This window comes from Lagenorhynchus albirostris, chromosome 14, assembly GCF_949774975.1.
Source record: "Lagenorhynchus albirostris chromosome 14, mLagAlb1.1, whole genome shotgun sequence".
Lineage (NCBI taxonomy): Eukaryota > Metazoa > Chordata > Mammalia > Artiodactyla > Delphinidae > Lagenorhynchus > Lagenorhynchus albirostris.
The window spans coordinates 10,849,589-10,870,698 of NC_083108.1; the positions used below are offsets into that span (position 1 = coordinate 10,849,589).

The 21,110-nt window shown below is 38.6% G+C and overlaps 1 protein-coding gene across 2 annotated transcripts in view; it reads right to left on the reverse strand.

Moving 5' to 3' along the window:
• CDH7 (cadherin 7) overlaps positions 1–21,110 on the reverse strand; it is a 190,175-nt gene that overhangs the window by 99,932 nt on the left and 69,133 nt on the right. For both annotated transcript variants that reach the window (XM_060121157.1, XM_060121156.1), the window contains exon 3: positions 11,341–11,745. In XM_060121157.1, the coding sequence (XP_059977140.1) occupies positions 11,341–11,550 (210 nt within the window). In that variant the 5' untranslated portion in view covers positions 11,551–11,745. The remainder of the gene's footprint in view (positions 1–11,340; positions 11,746–21,110) is intronic.

Sequence of the window (21,110 nt, forward strand, 5' to 3'; positions counted from 1 at the left end):
AGTTCCAAGCAGATCTACTCTGAAAAAGAATTCAAGTTAAAATAAGAATATATTATTTTTCTTTTTGATGAAAATATTTGATTTGGGGTTGGCCAAAAAGTTCGTTCAGGTTTCCCTTTAGATCTTAGGGAAAAACCTAAACGAACTTTTTGGCCAACCCCATATAAAATTTCGAATTCAGTATTAAGGACATGTGATTTGAAAAAAAAAAAAAATCATTATATGTGAAACCGAGCAGGACCCTGTAGGGCTCCTGGGCACAGAAGGCTTTCTGTGTCCCCCATTTCTTGTTTGTAGGAAATAGGCTTCAGCCTCCATGACTTCCCTGAGCTCCAAAGGACAGGTCCAAACAGTTGCTAATCGGGGAAGGGAGGAGATGCAGAGACAAGGGAGGAACAGTCAAGAAACAATAGTGCAGCCTTGGGGCAGGGTCCTGGAGCCCCCTCAAGGGATACACATAACAATATCTTTGAGCTCTTCTGAAGAAATAAACCCCCCAACAAATGCAAGATGTTAACTACTTGATGAAGCATTCTTCATTCCAGAGATGTCACAGTTTGATAACCTTGAGAACCACAGAAGCTCATCAAGAGACCACCTGAGGCCAGATTAAAGGAATGAAGGCCCTGCACACACCCAACACCATAAAACACCTCACCTCACCCCCAGACTGGGACACACAGTTTTGAGGGCATTAGCCTACTGTGTCCCCCTTTGCCTGGCAAAGCAATAAAGCTATTTTCTACATCACCCAAAACTGTGGCTCCGAGATTCTATCTGGCACTGGTGCACAGAGGCCAAGTTTCAGCATCATATGTGATACTGTGTATCTCGTGACCAAAATTACACAAAATACTTTTTCTTTCTTTTTTTTTTTTTTTTGCTAAATTCCAAGAGAGGTCATTGCTTGAAAAAATAATAAAGAGAGCTACTGCATGACTGTTGAAGCCTCTCACGTAGCTTAAACTCCTCCCCCCACAAAGCTTCCATTTCTCCTACACATTCTCTAGCTCTGGACAGAAAGTTAAAACTAGAGGGCTGTGGAAAACTAGACTTGATCAGTGTGCCCAGAGTTTACAGAAAAATCAAACTTAGACATAAGTCAGAAGCCATAGACAGTGTGATGAGAGTAACATTGAAAAAAATATATATATATATAAAACATGATATTAATCATGTGAATATTAGTTCCCTTTTGTTTCTCATCATAAATCCCATTGTGAAATCTTAATTGGATCTGAAACAGAATGCACTTCTTTCTCTTACCCTAACCCTGACTCCTCACTCATTTGTATATATTCCCCATCATCAACTGTACTCACATTTCCAACAAATGATCTAATCAATGGGAAAAACCAGTCTTGTTTCAGATCATTACACTCCACAACTGCTCTCCCAAATTCACTGAACACAGCGTTATGCCATAGCCAGAAGTCTATTTGCAGGTGTTACAATGATTAACCAAAAAGATACCTTATCCTCTGTAATAAGGCTTGTATTTTTACTTTCAACGTCAAGCTTTGCAATACTATCCCATCATTCGACACGAATCTTTGAAAAAACAATTTTCCAAGGTTGTGTACCTACTCGACAATTCAAGTCACTTTTATTTTAGACATGGCTCTGTTTCTTTATATAGTCCATGTATGATTTTAGCATTACAAATGACCTCTCTCCATGTGCTACAGTCACGTGATTATTTCTCACCTGTTTCTTCAGTAATCATCTTTAACTGTTGATGGCTTCACTTTTCTTAGATAGAATTAGGTTGAATCCCAATGCCTAGAGCTCACCAGTATCTGCTTCTCCTGAATAAGCAAAATGAGTTAGCCACCTCAATTCAGCTGTTATGATTCAGCTGAGAAAATTATACAAACTGTTAAGGAGAGAGTGTATGAAATACAGAACTGAGTTTCTCAGATACATTATGAAAAAGAAAATGTCAACTTTTACTTCTTCATTTCAAAGAACCAAGTGCAGAATGTGTAATCTCTCACTCTCCACACAGATTCTGCTTCAGTGTGGACCCTTAAATGACTCACAAATCAGAAAAATCTAATTTAAGTATGGTTTGACTAATTTCACTAGTGATCATCACAAATCTTTCAAACTCACATCTGTTGAACATTATGTATGTGTTGTCCAAATCTTGATTGTGTGTTTTCAGTTAAATACCTTAAAACATGTCAGCATTTTAACGAAGAAGACAAGTAAAAACCCTAAGGGAAGCATTCTTATCAGATAATTGTGCACTGTTTACACACAAAACTTGCTGGAATGATGTTTATCATTTTGGTTCTTGTAATTACCATTCCTGTAACACAGCCCCATCTTGAGAAATTACTCTTCTGCATTTATCTTACAGAAGACAAGGATTCTAGCTTAACTAGAAACGTAGATGGCCTCCCCATACTACCTTGGTTTTTTCCCCCCAGATCATCTGGGCACTCTGTTATTTGTTGGTGTGGTGACAGGAGAGACAATAATCCCCAGGCTTCTGTTCTGAGAAGACCTAAGGCTGGCTGAGGCCAACATGAGTATTTTCCTGACCATTTCCTTTTCTCTAGCTATTATTTACTGGAATGTGTTCAGACCTTCTCTTATATTGAAATGTTAAGCCATGAGGTACAAAAGTAAGCTAAGCTGAGGCTTGAGCCTATCTTGCTCCATCTTTCCACACCAGCTCACTAGAGTACTACACTGCAGTGCAGGGCCAACCAGCTACCAATGCTCCTAATCTCGTTAACCCCTTCAGGGATGGGCTAATGGTCTTCCCACTTGTTTGAAGGTGTACTTTCATCAGTGAAAACTCCTTAAGTGTATTATATATTTCATATACCAAAAACTAGAATTTTTTAAAGATGAGATTATTTTTAATTGAAGTCCTAAATATTTTCTTTCTAGACTCTCAACAGTTTGTGATTTTTCCATACCCTATTCTGGAAATTTCTGTTCTAGGGTTCATTTCGAATATTTCTGTGTCCTGGCTTAAATACCATTTTAATCTCTCCATTATCATGCCCTATTATTCTAACTATGTTCAGTTTCCAGATTTATTAAATTTTAGGAAGTAGTATGTAATAATTTGAGAGCCCTTGTAAATATATCTATCCTCTCTTGAACATATGCCATTTTTTTTTTTTTTCCTGTACGCGGGCCTCTCACTGTTGTGGCCTCTCCCTTTGTGGAGCACAGGCTCCGGACGCGCAGGCTCAGTGGCCATGGCCCACGGGCCCAGCCGCTCCGCGGCATGTGGGATCCTCCCGGACCGGGGCACGAACCCGTGTCCCCTGCATCGGCAGGCGGACTCTCAACCACTGCGCCACCAGGGAAGCCCGAACATATGCCATTTTAAAGGTAAAGGTTTCAAAAACATATGTTAAGAGGCCTTGATAATAATGCAACTAAATCTGACACTTTGAAGAAAAAATTATTTTTATAGACATAAAACATCTTACTAACATTTTTCCAGAAATTTAGTTTCCAGATTTGCCTTCTAACTCTTCTGAATTATATCTCTAATGACTGTCCCCTTCCTCTACTTATTGTACTTCCAAATGTATCTTTTACCTCATCTCCAATATAAGAACTCCTCCTTCCTAAATCACAAGGCTTTTCTGAAGATTAATCAGTACTGACTGTGAATCAGAAATGTTATAGGCTCTACCAAGAATCATTAAGAGAAATTCTCATTACTAAATCTTTCAAACATTAAATAGAATACTATTCATTATTTAGACTTCAACTCTCTTATGAATATATTAAAATGTAAGACATTCGACTGCATTCTCTTGAGCTACTTCTGACGGTACCTATTATTTTCCAAAGCAATGTTTTATTTATAATCATGAGGGTTAAATATTTGTGGCACACTGTACAGTATAAAACAGTTCTTTATATTTTGTAAGCAATGGGGGAGAAAGCGCTTATTTAAGTATAGATCAGTAGACATCTTCTTGGGATCCTAGACTACAGAGAGCAGTCTTGCATGGTTCAGAAGAAAAAAAAAATCAATTTGTCTGAGACATCCTAAATTGATGTGCTTTTGAGAAACAAGATCAATTACTACATAAAAGTATGGATATTACCTGACAGCATTTTAGATTTAAATTCCATCCACGTTTCAGACAAACCCACAACCTCATCCTAAAAATGGACAGTGGACCTTAATGAATCATTCAATACACATCCCTCAAACCAGCGGTAATATTTATTCGAATCTGTAACGACAGCTTAGATAATTTTATACCTCCCTTCAGGATTTCGACACTTTCAGACGTTTTTTCAGCAGAAGAACATGGCAGATACCCCCTTGACCAAGTGATCAAAGTGAACATCAGTATGAATGAGTCCTGGCAACATCCTGTGCCTCCTGACAAGATGCAGTGAGGAAGGTGCACCACCACTTCTGTGGAATTCTTGCCCAAACTACTGACACATCACCTGACACGTCTACAACAGAAAGAAGCATGAAAGTAACCCAGATTGTGAGAGACTCTACCAAATTACTAGTCAAGAAGGACAAGAGATGACTTGAGGAGACAAGACAAATGCAAGACGTCATACTGGATTGGCTTCTGCCAGAAAAGCCACTTTACTGTAACAACTGGAAAATTCTGAGTACAACCCCTCGATGAGTAAAGAGTACTATACCAATGTTAATTTCCTAGTTTAAACAATAGGTACAGTCACGTACAATGCTAGCATTCGGAGAAGCTGGGTCCTGGCATGATATGTCGCAACCTAGATGTAAGTCTGAAATGATTTCAAAATAGTTTTAAAATTTTACCTATGTGATCTCTATTTTACAGGTGAGAAGATTGTAATTTATTGCGTTTTAGAGCATTGCTCAAAATAATGAGGAACTTGCCAGTATAACCCAGGGTTTCTGCTTACTGATCTTTGCACTATATAAAGCTTTCCACTATATAAAGCACCCAATAGTTTTAGAAGACTCTGTCCTACTGGGTTTTTTTGGGGTTTTTTGTTTTGTTTTGCTTTTTTGGCCACGCTGCACGGCATGCGGGATCCCAGTTCCCCCTGCAGTGGAAGGGTGGAGTCTTAAAACACTGGACCGCCAGAGAAGTCCCCTGTCCTAGTTTCTAAGAAGATAATCCCACCTTTTTTTTTTTTTTGTCTCTGATATGGAGACTGAATAAAAGGATCATGAAATCACAGAGGTTTTCCAGGTATCCTCATGAAAGCGTTTGTTCACAGACCCATGAATTAGTGCCTCTGGTTTACCCACCTCCACAGCTGTAGATCAGCTGCAGGACTGACCGTTCTCCATTGCCATCTGGTTACCTGCTTGGCTTAGCAACCAGACTGAATGTTATGAAAGAGGAGAGTTTATTTTTTTAAACTCTTTTATCTAGCACAGTCCCTAACACAGAGTAGGTATTTAATAAGGACTTGAAGAAGAGAAGGAAGGGGAAGAAAGAAAACACAGGATAGGCTGCACAGCATGCGAAAGATTTTAAGCGCATTTATACAAACTACTGTTTCTCTCCAGTGATCACAATCATTATGACAGATAATCAATGTAAATCAGACAAAATAATTAGGATGAAATTTCTCCCACTCTAGTACTTAACTATGTACGCTTAAACCAGCAAAGGCTCAGTGACTGTCCTGCTCATCTAATTCTGTCATTTATCTTGGTGACTTACAGACACCGCTGCAGATTCTGTGACTCCGTATCAATGAGCACAGCATAGAAAGCTGACCAAAAAATTATAGTGCACTTACTATAGAAAGGCCCCGTATTATCCTTTTAGTTGGTATCTTGTCTTTGCACTTAAAAACTCAACATAAATACAATGTAAAAACACAACGGGTATAGACTGAGTTTAATTTTTCTTTTATGATTTTTGCTTCTACCATCACCAAATGGGTAACAAGTGTGTATAAACACACACATTAAAGACAGCATTTTTAAACGATTTTGGTCAACAGACAAACAATCAGAAAATAGAGCCAATCTAGGCTATCTAGTTTGACTATAATTAGGTTTATAACCGTAAGTCCCTATCCTCCAACTTTTAGTTGTGTAGTAGCACATGTAAAGTACTTGGTAGCTAACTACAACCTTCCTTTCTAACCTAAGATAACTTTGAAGAGAAAATAAGCTATATTAAACTGAATTAATGGTAGGTGTCTGCATTTTAGTGGCAAAGCCTGATATATTTTATTTTCATTATGGTTTTGAAAGAACATACAAAGACTTGGGGTTGTTGATTTTATGTGGAGAAAATGCATTTACCACTTGATAGTTATACCGGAGTTTTATAAGAGCTAAAATAAGCTGCAAAAAATATTTCTAGGAGTCTGAACTTATTTGCATCCCACAGAGCTTATCCATGTCCAAATTCCTTTTGAAGCCACCAGGAGTTCCACATTTCTACCGGCAAAGTAACAAGAAGATAAAAACAAGGGTGTTCACAATTCACTCTGGTTATAAAAATGTTATGAAAATGGGTTTCCTATGCATACACAAGGAGAACAAACTATTTGCTTTCCTCTAAGACTGGAACCAATTTCAGGTAATCTACATATTTAAGAGGATGCTTTTGCTGTTTTTTTCCCCCCCAAAATCTATAAAATGTAAATTTTACCATGATATAAATGCTCTTCCCTAAGTACTTAATATTGGGGATTATTTTCTTTTTGTGTATCTAATATGAATTAGCCCCGCTAAGGAATCTCATTTGTAACCCAATTCTTTTAATGCAACCTCCTTTCAAGATGAAAATTTCTTTTCTGGAACACTGAACAAAGCTTTGGTGATCAGGAGACAGAGAATCTCTCGGCGAGAGATATGGCTGAGGTGCAATTAAATGCATCAAAGATGCTCACCAACACTTTCAAGCCAGGTGAAATTGAGAGCAGAGTGAATTCTATACTGCATTCCTCTGTCTTTGATTTCGACTAGGGCAATAGGCATAAATTCTCCCTGAATGAGGAGGGAAGAACGGGGAGTAGCAGGAAAGGCAAGAGTGATGTTAACAGCTAGAGAAGCAGACTGTGGAAGAGGAAGGAAACACACATTTCAGTGCAAGTGACGGCCTGGAGCACAGCAAACGGCTGGCAGCCCATTATGGGGAGCAGAAATGAAAAACACTTAACACCTGGAACTGAGGCTGGGTGGTTTTGTAGACAAAATTTTTTGTCAGAGGGTTAGGGGACATTAAGTGAGAAATGCCAAGGTGAGGAAAAGACTGGACTACAAAAGTACAGTGTGATGCAATCAGATGGCTGGAAACTGCTATTTCCTATGCACTTCGAGAGTCAGGTCAGGGTGATACAAAGCCACAGGGAGAAAAGGATGGCCTCTCCACTTCATTGCCCCTGTGGAGGGACAAGAAAACAGGTACGGCAGCAACTAAGAAATACTTTTAAGGAAAGGTGCACTATTATTCTTTAAAACAGAGCTCCATACAGCACGGTGACTCTAGTTAAATATATCATACTGCACATTTGAGAAAGCTGCTAGGAGAGTGGATCTTAAAAGTTCTCAACACAAGAAAAAAATTTGTAACTATGTAGTGACAGATGTAAATGAAGACTTATCGTGGTCATCATTTCTCAATTTACACAAATATCAAATCATTGTGTTGTACACCTGAAAATAATATGTTAATTACACCTCAAACAAAAAAAAGAGCTCTATCAGAGTAATGACTAATGACACCTTCCTTATGTCAACACATTGAGACTCAGCAGTTTTTCAACTCCTATTACAAGAAAACGGTGGGATGCTAATGATAAAGCTCAGATCCTAACCTAGACCAGAGGTCTGTGCCCTGGAGGCCTCTTGGTGAGGGTTCTAGAAGCACTCCTGGCCCTTTCCAACAGACTGTTCTACTTTGGTCTTGAGTTATCACGTTAAACAAACTCGGTAAATTGGCTAAAATAATAAGGTCATAAGCTATCTTGGGACCTCTCTATCCTCAATGTCTAAAACACCAAATTTTATTTAAGTGTAGAATAATTTAACTGAACTTGTTGGGCATCAGCCATTAATATGGTCTCCACATCTGAAGGCTAAAAAAAACCCGTTTAGACATGATTTCTCTGACATTTAAGTCCTTGTGTTTAAGGACTGAATCATTTACCCACTAACCATATTTTTGCCATAGTCTTATCCTATACAAATATAAAGACAAGCTGTATTTCCATTCACATCCAACACAGACCACTCCTCTAATAAACTGCATTAAGTTTAAAATAATGTCTACTTTCATCTGAAGGATCACAAATATAACACTGGACACAACACAATAGATTATTCACAACCCAGTTAATTTATAATTAAAAGGTAGTGAAATAAATATCATGATGTCTAGATTAACGTATGTTCCAAATATTTTTATCTCATTATTTCTCAGTAAAAACACGTATTACAGACATCATTACTCCCATTTTAAAGATGAGGAAGCTACAGTTTAGTAATAGGCAACTTAACCAAAATCATACAACTAGTAGGAAATGCCTGAGTCAGCAATAAAACTGAAGTCAATTTGACGCACACTGTATGTACCCATTATGTGATTAAATAAAGCCATCAAGTTTACCACGGTCATCATTTATATTTTCCAAATTACCCAAATAGCTAGGTTTTGTCAGGAAGACTCAGAGTGTAGCCATCTAACCAGCATAGGTTAAATATGCATCTGTGAAAAGTAAGGATTAGGTTCCTTCTTTTCTTCCCTTGCTTATCTGCTTATCCATTCTTCCACTCTTCATCTAGAATTTTCTGTTCTCTCAGTCCTGTAAAAACTTCTGGTCATAGCCATTACCTCCCTCAAGGTAAAAAAAGGAAGATATATCTATTGTACATACCCAAGTGATCAAAACTGGACTGAAGTCAAAATTATTCCTATAACTCTGCCTATTCAGACCACCAACCTAAAAAAGACTCATCATCTCAAACAACCTAAAGGATTCACGTTCTCAGCCACCTTTTCTCAAGCGAATGTAAATCTCTCCTTTTAAAGCCTTTCATTAGTCTGCTCTATAAATTCTGTTTCCATCTCACATTATTTTATTGCCCCTTTTCTGTACTTTAATCAATTCAGAGTTTTTTAAAACCTATTTCCATCCTGGGCTTCCCTGGTGGCGCAGTGGCTGGGAGTCTGCCTGCCGATGCAGGGGACGCAGGTTCGTGCCCCGGTCCGGGAAGATCCCACATGCCACAGAGCGGCTGGGCCCGTGAGCCATGGCCGCTGAGCCTGTGCGTCCGGAGCCTGTGCTCTGCAACGGGAGAGGCCACAACAGTGAGAGGCCCGCGTACGGGGGAAAAAAAAAAAAAAAAACCTATTTCCATCCTGAACATTTTACTGTGAAGGACAGTATTGAACTCCTCATATACAGCATTCAAGAGATAAGCACAAACTTGTTTCCTGCCACATAAAATCTGTTAAACGACTGTCTCTGATTAATTGAAAAGGAGGCACAGAATATGTGCTACCTAATCAAGGAACCACACAACTTCTCTTAGAAAAATAACAACAGCACATAGCCCAGTACCTTCACGTGCATTTGGAATTTAAGTAACCTAGAGACATGCATTCATAACTTTAAACTGACTTACAGGGATTATTTCGATATAAGCATTTTAAATTGTTATGGTGAAGGGTACAAAATTTAAAATAAGGGTTTTTTTTAAATTTTAAATTACACTGATTTCAAAATGTCAACCTCACCCAAGCAACTCCATTTAAAACCAAATTAATGGAAGTATTTTAGTCGTGTTTAGAAAATTGGACACTTGTACAAAAGCGTGATTTCACCTAATAACTACAGATCCTTATGAAGTAGTTGAATTATTATAGACCTGTCCACTGAAAAAAGTTTGATGAATTTCTCAAATTTTCATTAAATATGAATGAAATTCTGAGCTAGATTCTTAGTCACTAACATTGCATAAGGTTACTGCTTTCACTTGATTTACAAGAAAACGAGAGAGATGGAGAGATTTAATACATGTAAAGTATAAATGGCGGTGCTACTGATAACAGTAGAACGGCTATGAAAAGAAATATATACATGCACCAAAAAAACAACTGTGTACATCCTTTCTTAGGGCAGAAAAATGCTACGACCAGGCTAAAAGAATTCCTAATCCACACCCCCAGAAAACTTGAATGTATTCAAATCCTTTTGTTTACAACACAGTATCAGTATGTGTACAAGATAGAGGCTTTCGAAGGAAAGCAAGCATATATATAATAAAGATTACCTTGACTTATGTAGATACCTATCAAGAAAAATCGATTTTTCACCCTTACCTAAGGTCTATTCAAATGAAACGATGACCCACGGAATAAATTGCAAAGATTCTTCCTCAACCATTCACAGCTGAAAATATACTCAGGGAAAAATTCCTCAGTTTGCTGTGCTTCACTTTATCAGGAATAGATGCATAAAACTGACAGTGAAAAGCATACATGCAGATGTACACATGTCTCGCCAACACACTCCACTTAGAAACCCTCCACCAGTGCGCAGAACCAAGTTGAAAACCCTCAGGAAATCTTCACAGACATGAAAATAATCAAATCCTCAACAGACTAGAAATGGGAACACAGTACCAGGATGGTCGGGGGGAAAAGGCCACGCCCCCTGAAGCACCCTTCAGTTCAAAAGGAAGCCCCTGCCCAGATACACAACCAGAAAGAAGCTGTGAAAAAAAAATCTCCATCTGGCTACCAATTGGCCGCCAAATAAATACACCCCAAACTGCCCACTGTTGGTCTAATATCACTTCTCGTGGACTTCTCTTCACATTCATTTTTAACCAAAATGTAATTTTAAAAAGCAAATTTTAAAAATCCATTAAAACAAGACTACCACTAAGAAATGTAGGTTTGAACTGCTCGTGATTTAGAAGCAATAGGCACAGTAATTACACTTCGCAATTTTTAACTGCAAGTATCAGAAAAGGATACATAAGCATAAGTTAGTATGAGCATTATTCAACCAGTAACCCCCAGAAAGAAGCTCAAAAAGCAACTGGCTGGAAGAACCCACTGCTCTTCATTTATCAGTGAATATTCTTGCTCTCATCTTGGAAATGACAGCTTTACTAACATGCCACAATCACGGTGAACTAGGCGTCTGTAGGATCCTCACCTGTTCCTAGGAATAAAGCATCACTCCCTAAATTGTGGCTACACGGGATGAATAACACCTGGATTACAGTTTCAGTGTGGCTCATGAATGCCCAAAACCTCACAATAGTTCGTGTTTTCCATCCCCAAAGCAAAAATTAGCAGTTCTCCATTCAACCATACACATTCACAACAATCATTTGTGACCTCGAAAGGCCAAACGCCCTACCTTTCCTACATAGAGGGGGTCTGAACCCATGTACTCCTCCAGCACAAAGAACTGATTCCACACCCAGCTGCGCTTGGTCCGGGACCTCCCTGATTGGAAATAGGGCTTTGATCTGGACCTTGAGAGTTCTGCTTGACTCATCCCAGAAAAACACAGGAAAAGAGCTATTAGCTGCAGAAAATGGCAGAACTCCACTTTGCCCAACTTCATCTTTTTTTTTCTTTCTTTTTCCTGTGTAAGAAAAAAACCTTGACAAGAGAAAAGGCACAGTTCCAGTTGGCTTAGTAGCTCTTGCCTCCGGCAGGGTGTCAGCTCGGAGTCCAGAGATAATAATTTGTAGAGTGTCCGGTTGGGAGAGGTCACAACTGCTGAATAACCTTCGCCAAAGAATGGTGTAATAGGTACCTACCAGAACAAAGAGAAGAGCGGGTGTCAGAAACCGAAACACACAATAACACTTAATTTCCTTTCATTTACTAACTTACTCTTGATCTTCCCAATATATTATTTGTATCATCATTAAAATATGAATCATAAACATAGATATAAAATTGCACAAACTGTTGCCATATTCATAAATGACATAAATACTGCTGATGCAGAATTATCCTGATTCCGTAATACAACCTTAACATTTCGTGGCTCTTCTAGTGCATCCTAATTTTGAGCATATGATTTAATACAAATGGAGCAACACATCAGTTAAAAAATCATTTTAATGCTGGCGGTTATTTTTCTTTTCTATTATAGTCAGTTTCATTCGCTGGTATTAGAATATGAAAGCCAAGCAGCTCAGAGCAGGGGTTTAACCAAATGGAAAGGACAGATGCTGGCTTAAACCTCTTCTGTGAAACCGTAAAGAGAAATAAAGAGGTATGAGGTGCTTCAAAACCGGTTGATTGATTCTGAGTCACAGAACACCAGCTGTTTTGACGTGTTCTGATTTGATTGTGATCAGCTGAAAAGCTCAGTGGTTTCCAATTTCTACCCTTCAAACTTATTGTCACGTGTGCTGTGTAGCATGTTCCGTTATTCTATTGCACTGCAGTTATTTGCTACTTTACAAATATTCATTGAACCTCTTGCAGCATGGCTTGTACATAGTAGGGTCTTTCTCCATCAACATGGATGGGGTTGAATTATATTGATCATCAGAGGGCTGAGAAGACTCTATTCGTAAGCCTGATTCATAGTTCTATGCACCCAGGAGGTGCCTTAGCAGCAGCAGAGAAAATCTTTTACCCTAAAGTCTAGTTATTTCAGTTACAGAATTCTGATTATGCAAGAGATATACAATCAGTTTACAAAACCAACTTCCCAATACACCCCAAAACACAGAGGAACGAAAATGTATGACAATGTTCACTTAAATCACTGCACTGCACGTTGGTTTATGAATTCATTTGACAACCTATAAATAAATCAACAATGGGATAATTAAGGCGAAGGATTAACACTTTTTTTTTGAGGAACAGGAGAAAAATAGTTTTAAGAATATGAAGCCACACGATAGCTCCCGATCGTGCAGAAAATACACTATCTTTATGCCAACTTTTCCATCCTTCTACCTTCTCTCCTGTAACAGCAATGTCTGCTACTCGTGAAATGATTTCTGACAGTCAAATTGCTTATGGAAAATGCCATATATAGTACAAGAAAGGTGAAATGTACTAAACATGTTAAAATAGTCCACACAACTGGAAGAAACAGGTTGCATGTACTGAGTTCTATTCAAATGAACATATTCCTGTTAAAGATACCTCTGTAAAGCTGTGAAATTCCAAAGGACATTCCAGAATAACCCACGTAAAGCTAACTGATATGCTCTGAGAACCCCCAGAAAGGATGAACTATGACTGGAGCATATTAACTGCAGTCTGTGCACCGAACACCGTCTCCTAGAATCCAGATCTCCCCTCTGATGATCAAAAATGAATTTGGTCCATTTAGAAATCACTCTAGAAGGGCAAGTTGTTCTACCCTTAGAATTATAAGCAAGACGTAACTTGGGGTCATCGACTGATATTCCATTGGAGGCCCCTCAGTTAGGTTGGAAGTTCGTTGTAGGTTGGTCTTAGCTAACCCACCTAAGAGACAAGTTACCTGTCTCAGTTTACCTGTAGTTAAAGAAGTCAAGTAGATACTTAACCTAGGAAATGTGCACTGGTGTAGGGATTCGTCTGTGATGACTGGGAATCAGGACCAAGGTACTCGTGGTGAGTGGCCTTTAGGAGGAAGCACAGGGATGGGCACGGGGTCCCCTTCACAAACCAGGTTCCTGGGGATGGGGGATGGGTAGGTTAGGGTTGTGGTGACCAGACTGAGACCAGCACAAGACCCCTTCAGTCAAAGAACATTTCCAGTTTCACCACACTCCTTCCTCAAGAGACAACAAATTTTCTCATAAAAACAAGGCCATAAATGCTTTGGTCCCTAAGACAAAATGTTTTAAAATGTGCTATGGCCAAATGATGTTATTTAGCCTACTCTATGGATTAAGGGAACTTGATAACGTTGTTTCAGTGTGAAAATGTACCCAACCTCTAAAAAACTAAATAGCAAATGAACTTTTGGGAATTCTCGATTTGGGGAGTTGTTGTAATTAAACACTGGTCAAGTCTGCGGGCATATGCCTCAGACAAAGATTCAAATTCTGAGACTCTTATGTCTTAGCGTGATCTGGGACAAGATTTTTAAATTCTGAGAAGTTCCAGAGATGAATCCTCAAGCCTCCCACTTATAAAATGAAAATGTTAATAATTTGATCTAATTCATAGGACTAAATAAGCAGATCATAAAAAGCTAAGGATGGCACGGGGCACAACTAAAAGCACCATATATATATATATATATAGTATACTATATATATATATGGTAATTTGGGGGGGGCCGCACCCCGCAGCGTGCAGGGTCTTAGTTCCCCGACCAGGGCTCAAACCTGTGCCACCTTCAGTGGAAGCGCAGAGTCTTAACCACTGGACCACCAGGGAAGTCTGTGACTTTTTAAGTTTGAAACTAGTTATGTTAAAATTAAAGTTAGTCTGTGAAGTGATGTTAGTTTTCAGTTTAATGTAATCTATAGTAAAATGTTTCAAAAAATTCTTAATACTGAATGAAAACATTCTTGATAGTTCTGATCAGTGCCAGAGAACTAGGCAGATCGTAATACAAAGCATCTAGATGGATACAAACGATGGCAACAAAAAACTTTCTTAAAACAAGAACGCAATATTTTCTTTCCCAAAGCCATGTCCTCTGTTATTATTATAAATCAAAGATTGGTATCAGTATTGGAGAAATCTATGTGAGTTCACTCAGGATGTTCACTGATAAGAAATACAATCTGGACTGGGAATAGGGTCACCAGACCCTCCATCATTTGCTGTAATGATCTTGGATCCCTCCGGGATTTTATGTTCCACATTTGCAAAATGTGGGAGCTCAACTATCTTATAAAGATTTTTGGTTACAGGTCTTAATTATATAGAATTGCTTTTGTTGCCTTTTCTTTTTCAGTTGTGAAAAAGTACACATTGTTAATAATTAAAGGGTAGAGAGATTAAAGAAAGCCATAGGAACGTAAAAGAAGCATTTTGTGTATTTATGAAACTTAGCATGAATTTTAATGTGAGATGCTTTAAATTACTCTTCTTGCCTCCTGATTATTTCTCTTCCATACAAGATTGTGGAGTTACGGAACTAGCTAGAACATATAAAAGAACGGAGTGATAGAAAATGCAGGGGACACAGGTTCAAGCCCTGGTCGGGGAAGATCCCACATGCCGCGGAGCAACTAAGCCCGTGGGCCACAGCTACTGAGCCTGCGCTCTAGAGCCCATGAGCCACAACTACTGAGCCCACGTGCCACAACTACTGAAGCCCGTGCACCTAGAGCCCGTGCTCCGCAACAAGAGAAGCCACCGCAATGAGAAGCCCGCTCACCGCAAGGAAGAGTAGGCCCCGCTCGCCGCAACTAGAGAAAAGCCCGCGCACAGCAACAAAGACCCAACACAGCCAAAAATAAAAATAAATAAAATAAATAAATAAATAAAAAGAAAGAACGAAAATGCCATGGGTTACTTGAGTCACTGAGATGATAATATCTGCGAAGGAAAGATGCCTGAGACTTCTGTACCTCCTTACTTAAATCAGGGCCTTCAAAAGCAGTTAGAATTAATATAAACCTTGATGAACAGGGATGTTTGCCCCATTTCTGGATCCTAGTATCTCGAACAGAAGTCGGCATTGTAATTGACATTCAGAAAATATTTACAGAATGTTTCTTTTCATTATAATCACCCTTTTTTTTAATATGAAAACTTAACCATATAATAAGTCAATATATAAACTCCTTGGTTACTCTACCATGTTTATAAGTCACAATCACTTTGAGAACAATTCCATTATATTCCTCTGCAGGATTTGAAGTATTTGCCAGGCTCTTGAGGCAAATTTCCTTTAACTTTCTTGGAGGTCTACAAGAGAGTACAAGGATACTTTAACTGGCTTTGTGTACACTGGAGGACGAAATTCTCTTTCATGAGGCAGATAAATGCCTCTAGAATACCCTTCGTGCAGTGTGCTTGTAAAATCAGAAAATCATGCGCGAACGAGTGTGGTCTGAGTAGGGAGTTTCATAAGACGCACATCAACATTTTTGGTAGCTACGAACTCTGCCAGGAATATACACCTGATAACAGCAGGGGGAAGCTGTGTGGTCAAGGGTCAGGTGCCCCCAAATCCTTGCCTTGCTTTCCGGTCAGATCTAGTTTTCAAGGTAAAGGCCAGTACAGCAGTTCAACCCAGCTCATCCTGTCCAGGTTCGGATATCATGAAAGAAATGAAAGGCCCTGAAGCGTCATGAAAAACCTTCAGTTATTTGTGGTCATCAACAGAAATAATCAAGACTTGAACTTGAGATTTCCTGTCACGTAACCTCACCAAATAGGCTTCCCATCTTCACACAAATGTCAACATGTCTAAAGGCACCACAATAACATTTTTGCCACATAAATGAAAAAAGCACCCAACCAATCACAACTGTTGACTTTTTTCGCAATGAGTTAAACATTGCCTCACGAATCTGTGCCCCAAAGCAGAAACCTGCACCCTTCCTCCTCAGACTTCCACACTGTTCATCTTCTCCCTTTTTTCCGCCTCCTCTCCTACCTGAGTTTCCTATATAGGCGTTAACCAGGGGAAAGTCACATCAGAAGCCAGCAGAGACCTCTGCGCCCAAGCTGTGTCATGTGTCATGTCTCCTGTGGGAAAGCTTAGGAGAGTGGCCCTCTGGAGGTCGCAATTGCTTACCTGGTCACTATTACCAGCTCAGAAAAAAAAGACAGCGCAGAAAAATAATGTGTTGGTATACAGTTAAGTAACTTCTACAGATCTGTGTCAACTTCTGGACAGTTACAAATGGGTACCATTATAACTTTGAGGACAAAAACAACAGGAATAGGTTATATCTGAGGAGAGAAGAACTAAACAGAGGCCAACCACAGATGTTTGAAAGAACACCGGTGACCGCTTCGGGTCTGGTAATTAATCTAAAATCTAAAAAAATCTGGGTTAGATTTAAAACTATTTTTTTTCCTGCTCTGATATTTTAAAGCTAAAATTTATAACTTTAAAAATTTATAACATTAGTTAGGTTTTTGTTTTTTTGCCAAACCAAAAATACATGAAAATCACCAAAAGTAATACTGTGATCAAGGCGCAAGAGGGAGGGGATATATGTATATGTGTAGCTGATTCACTTTGTTATACGGCAGAAACTAACACCATTGTAAAGCAATTATACTCCAATAAAGACATTAAAATACCCAGGCGATAATACTACTACATATACGTAATGGGATTGGTTGTGACAAATAAAAGAGTTAATATACATTAAAAAAAATACTGTGATCAGCACAAAACACCTTAGTCGGAAGAATGCAAAAGGGAACCTCACAAAGGAAATCTTCAACAGATTGGAGCAAAAAGGGAAAAAAAAAGAGAGAGAGGGGTGAGCCTCAATCGAGCAGTATTTACTAAGTCAACATAATTTGTTGACCTGAAATCACTGTATCATGCTAACTTTTTGTTCCAATTATTTTTGTTCAACTAAGTGGCAAAGAATTACTTCCAAGTAGATAGTTTATTATTCACTTAACCTTACTAGCTAATACCATTTTACCCAAACGGATTCATTATTATAAAATTTTCTTGGATTTTCTGCTCCACTTAACACCTCTGGGAAGCTACTTTCAAAAATCAGATCAAGTGACCATCATGCTCTTAATCAAATGTTTGTTCAGAGTGAAAAACAGTGACTAAAAATCCCTTAATAACAATGTGTTTTTATGCATCAGCATACCAACTGGTAATCAGCAAAAGGGCCCATCTTCCAGAGACTGTTCCATCTAAATTCAAGGCAACCTGCTAAAAACATGACAAGTACCCTAAAATGTATCCTGTTCAGTCACTCACATTAATATATAACCATGACAGTAGCGTAAGCACATGCCTAATTACCAACTAATTTATACTTGCTAAACTGCTTTTTTAAAAGGCACACAGAGCTATCTGCCTTCTAGAATTAATTTGAGCTATAAAATATGACTATCCATTATATTAAAAGGAAACATATTACTACTTTAGGTTTTGCAGCACTTAGTCAAACTGGAAGTGTTATTTGCAGTCCAATATAAATAAACAGTGGCTTACCTAAGTTAAAGACTTTATACCATCAATTTCTCTAAATTACAGGCAAGGAACAGATGCTCAAGCTCTGCGAGTCTGGAGTTGCATCAGACACAAGTCTTCTGAAACCATTTTGAAATATACTTAACTGCATACCATGCTAACACGTAGTATATTACCTACTGGTAATCTAAAGACGATTCGAAGACATCCTACCTCTCGGTTAAAAACGGGTCTAGTTCACAATTATGTGGAACACAACAGTCTCAAAATAAATTCGGTAATTTGCACCTGCTATGAAAACAATTGTAAGAATGACATTTGAGGACTGCCAGTGAAACACTCCATGAGAATCAGAAAAATCCACAATGGATAACTGCCATACATCTCTAGAACATAACTGTTATTCCCCTAGACGTTTTGCCCGCTGGTCTATAAAACATAGTAGTACAAGAAATCGCAGTGGTTAACAATAACAAAATGGAAAACAAAATCTTGCTGTGGGCCTGCTGGGAGGAAACCGTCATTTCCAAGTCTGCCTTAAAGTTGAACTACATTTTGACAAGCAACATATTTTTAAGGAATCCTTACGAAGAGTGAACAACATTCATGTTTAAAAGTGGAAATGATACCACTTCACAGCAGTGGTCAGAGGGCACTATGACGACATCACACGGCTTTTAGAACAACCTTCTACAAACTAGTTCTTTTGTATAGTCTGGCAAAAGCAGTCTGTTCTTTTGGGGATACTCCTTGGGTATTTAATGGCATTATTTAAATTCAACAGCGAGGCTGCCTCCTGATTTAATGTCTTCATTAAAGACCTTCATTTGCCCTTACCTTCCCCAGGACAGCAGCTACCTGTCACCACCGAGGTCCTCACTGTGATTTATCTCTATACACAAAGTTAGAGTAGTCTGCTCTGTAAAAAGGATAATACTTGTTCATTGTTATTTTTACTTATTTTTAAAGCAGACCCACTTAACACATTTTGGGGAATGCAAAGGGGGAAAATGATCTGTTCTAATCTCCCATTCATGAATGAGCAGATGCCATGAGGTTACAACAGAGAGAAAGGAATCCAGGATAAGGAGCATTTCAAGAGCTATGGCCACACTTTAGTTGCAACTGTCACACACAAACAGAGAGCTTCTAGAGATGATGTCTACGGGATAGAGAGAGAGCACAGTCACTTTAGTGCTGAAGAAAAGTAATCGCTTGGTTCTTCTGAGTGTTTATGTTGCGGGCAGGGGGCAGATAGAAAGAAGCCCCCAAACCCACTGCTACTGACGTTTGAAGATTCCTCAAGGACCACAAAACTGGAATGGGCATTAGAAAAACCTAAGGCAGTCTTTTCTTTCTTGACTAACAAAACCAAAGTCTGCAGAATCCTACTGAAATGCCCAAGGTCACACACCTAGTTACTGATAGGACTGGGCATGACTAGGATTGCAAAGATCATTTAAGGTGTTTGTTAAATATTTCTCATTCTGATAATGACGATCTTTCTAATTTATTACCTTTAGAATTTATCGTCTTCTCCAAAAGCCAAGAAAGGTAGATTTGATCTTCCTCAAATTTCTGAAATAACCATGAGTTTGAACTTTCAAAGCAGGAGACCATCAGGTTCCGTCCAAAAGGGTCAGGACAGAGTAAGCATAAGAGGGGGAAAGGAATCTCTTGCTCAGGATTGTATGTTTATATGTTACAAAAAATGGAGAGTGAGCTGTACCCAACTTTAAACGTGACTTTTCCCTTCTAAACAACTCTGGCGATCAATAATCATAATAATAACTTCCTACTACTCTGTAACACTATGGGAGTTAAGTACCTCCAGTGAAATTTGAATAATAGTCCATTGACTGTTTTAGAAACAGGGTACCAACTCAGGAAAATATCTTAGGATATAAGAATGCATATTGTACGGTAATCTAGTTGTTGCTATAAATCCTATATTTTGAGATGCTTCTCTGTTCCTAATGTACCCATTAGAATCATTCTAGATTTAATATTCTCTGTTCCTAATGTACCCATTAGAATCATTCTAGATTTAATATTGCCATCTGCAGCTTTTACTACAGAAATATACTATCATTTGTTCCATCTCTAAACCATTTAAAAAGTTTAGCATTAACTTCGATAATTTTAATGCTGATGAAACAGCCCTCTTTTTTTGTACTTAAAAGGTATAATTCTTTACATTTTAGTTAGTGAGGCTGGGGACCCTCTGTGATATGTGACTTTTCACATAAAGAAACTGTGATCAAACCCATTAGCTCCCTGGGCCAGATAACATTACAGCCACAGACCACAACCTCCCGCAGTTAACTGGCCTGAATACTCAGGCAGGGGTCCTGGAAATGAATCCCATAGCCCCATAGTTTGCATCTGCTTATGAGACAGGGAATTAAAACTTCTCTAAGTGGATTACAGAATCATTTTCAACTAGCACAAATAACCTCTGCCCTGGGTGAAAGGAATGAAAAAGAAAGAGGAACAACAGTTTACAATTAACTAGAAGAAGCCTATGTAAATTAAAAGTAAAGTGACAAAGCACAGTCCTTCTGAGCTATTTATAGAATATCTAAATGGTAAAATTATATTTAAAGGGCTTGTTTCTTCATACTTTTACAACGTATCTCAGCAGGATCAATCTTCACTCTTAATTTACCCTTGCATTTACACTGAGCCAGGTAAGATTTACATGACTTCAATAAAAGGCATCGCGTTTCAGTAAACATTTAGTAAAACAGCCAAAAAGAAATTCTACCAGAATGAAAATCTAGAGTATCATCTGAAATGAATGTAAGGACACGCATGTCTGCATATTCGTTTGCACCGATAATTTTATCAGTGAGGAGTCTTGCAGAACAAGGGGAAATGTTTGCAGGGTATCTTTCTGCAGAACCAGCAGATTCCCAGAGGAGGCACTCAAGTGCTGCCGGTTACAGCTAGATCTGCTCTGCTTGTCAGAGGCTGAGGAGATGGTCACACACAGGATGCTGATCACACGCCTTCCTTGTCCTCAGCTCCCCTTTATCACCCAATTTAGAAGCAAGTGAGTCCTTCCTGCTAAGGAGAGA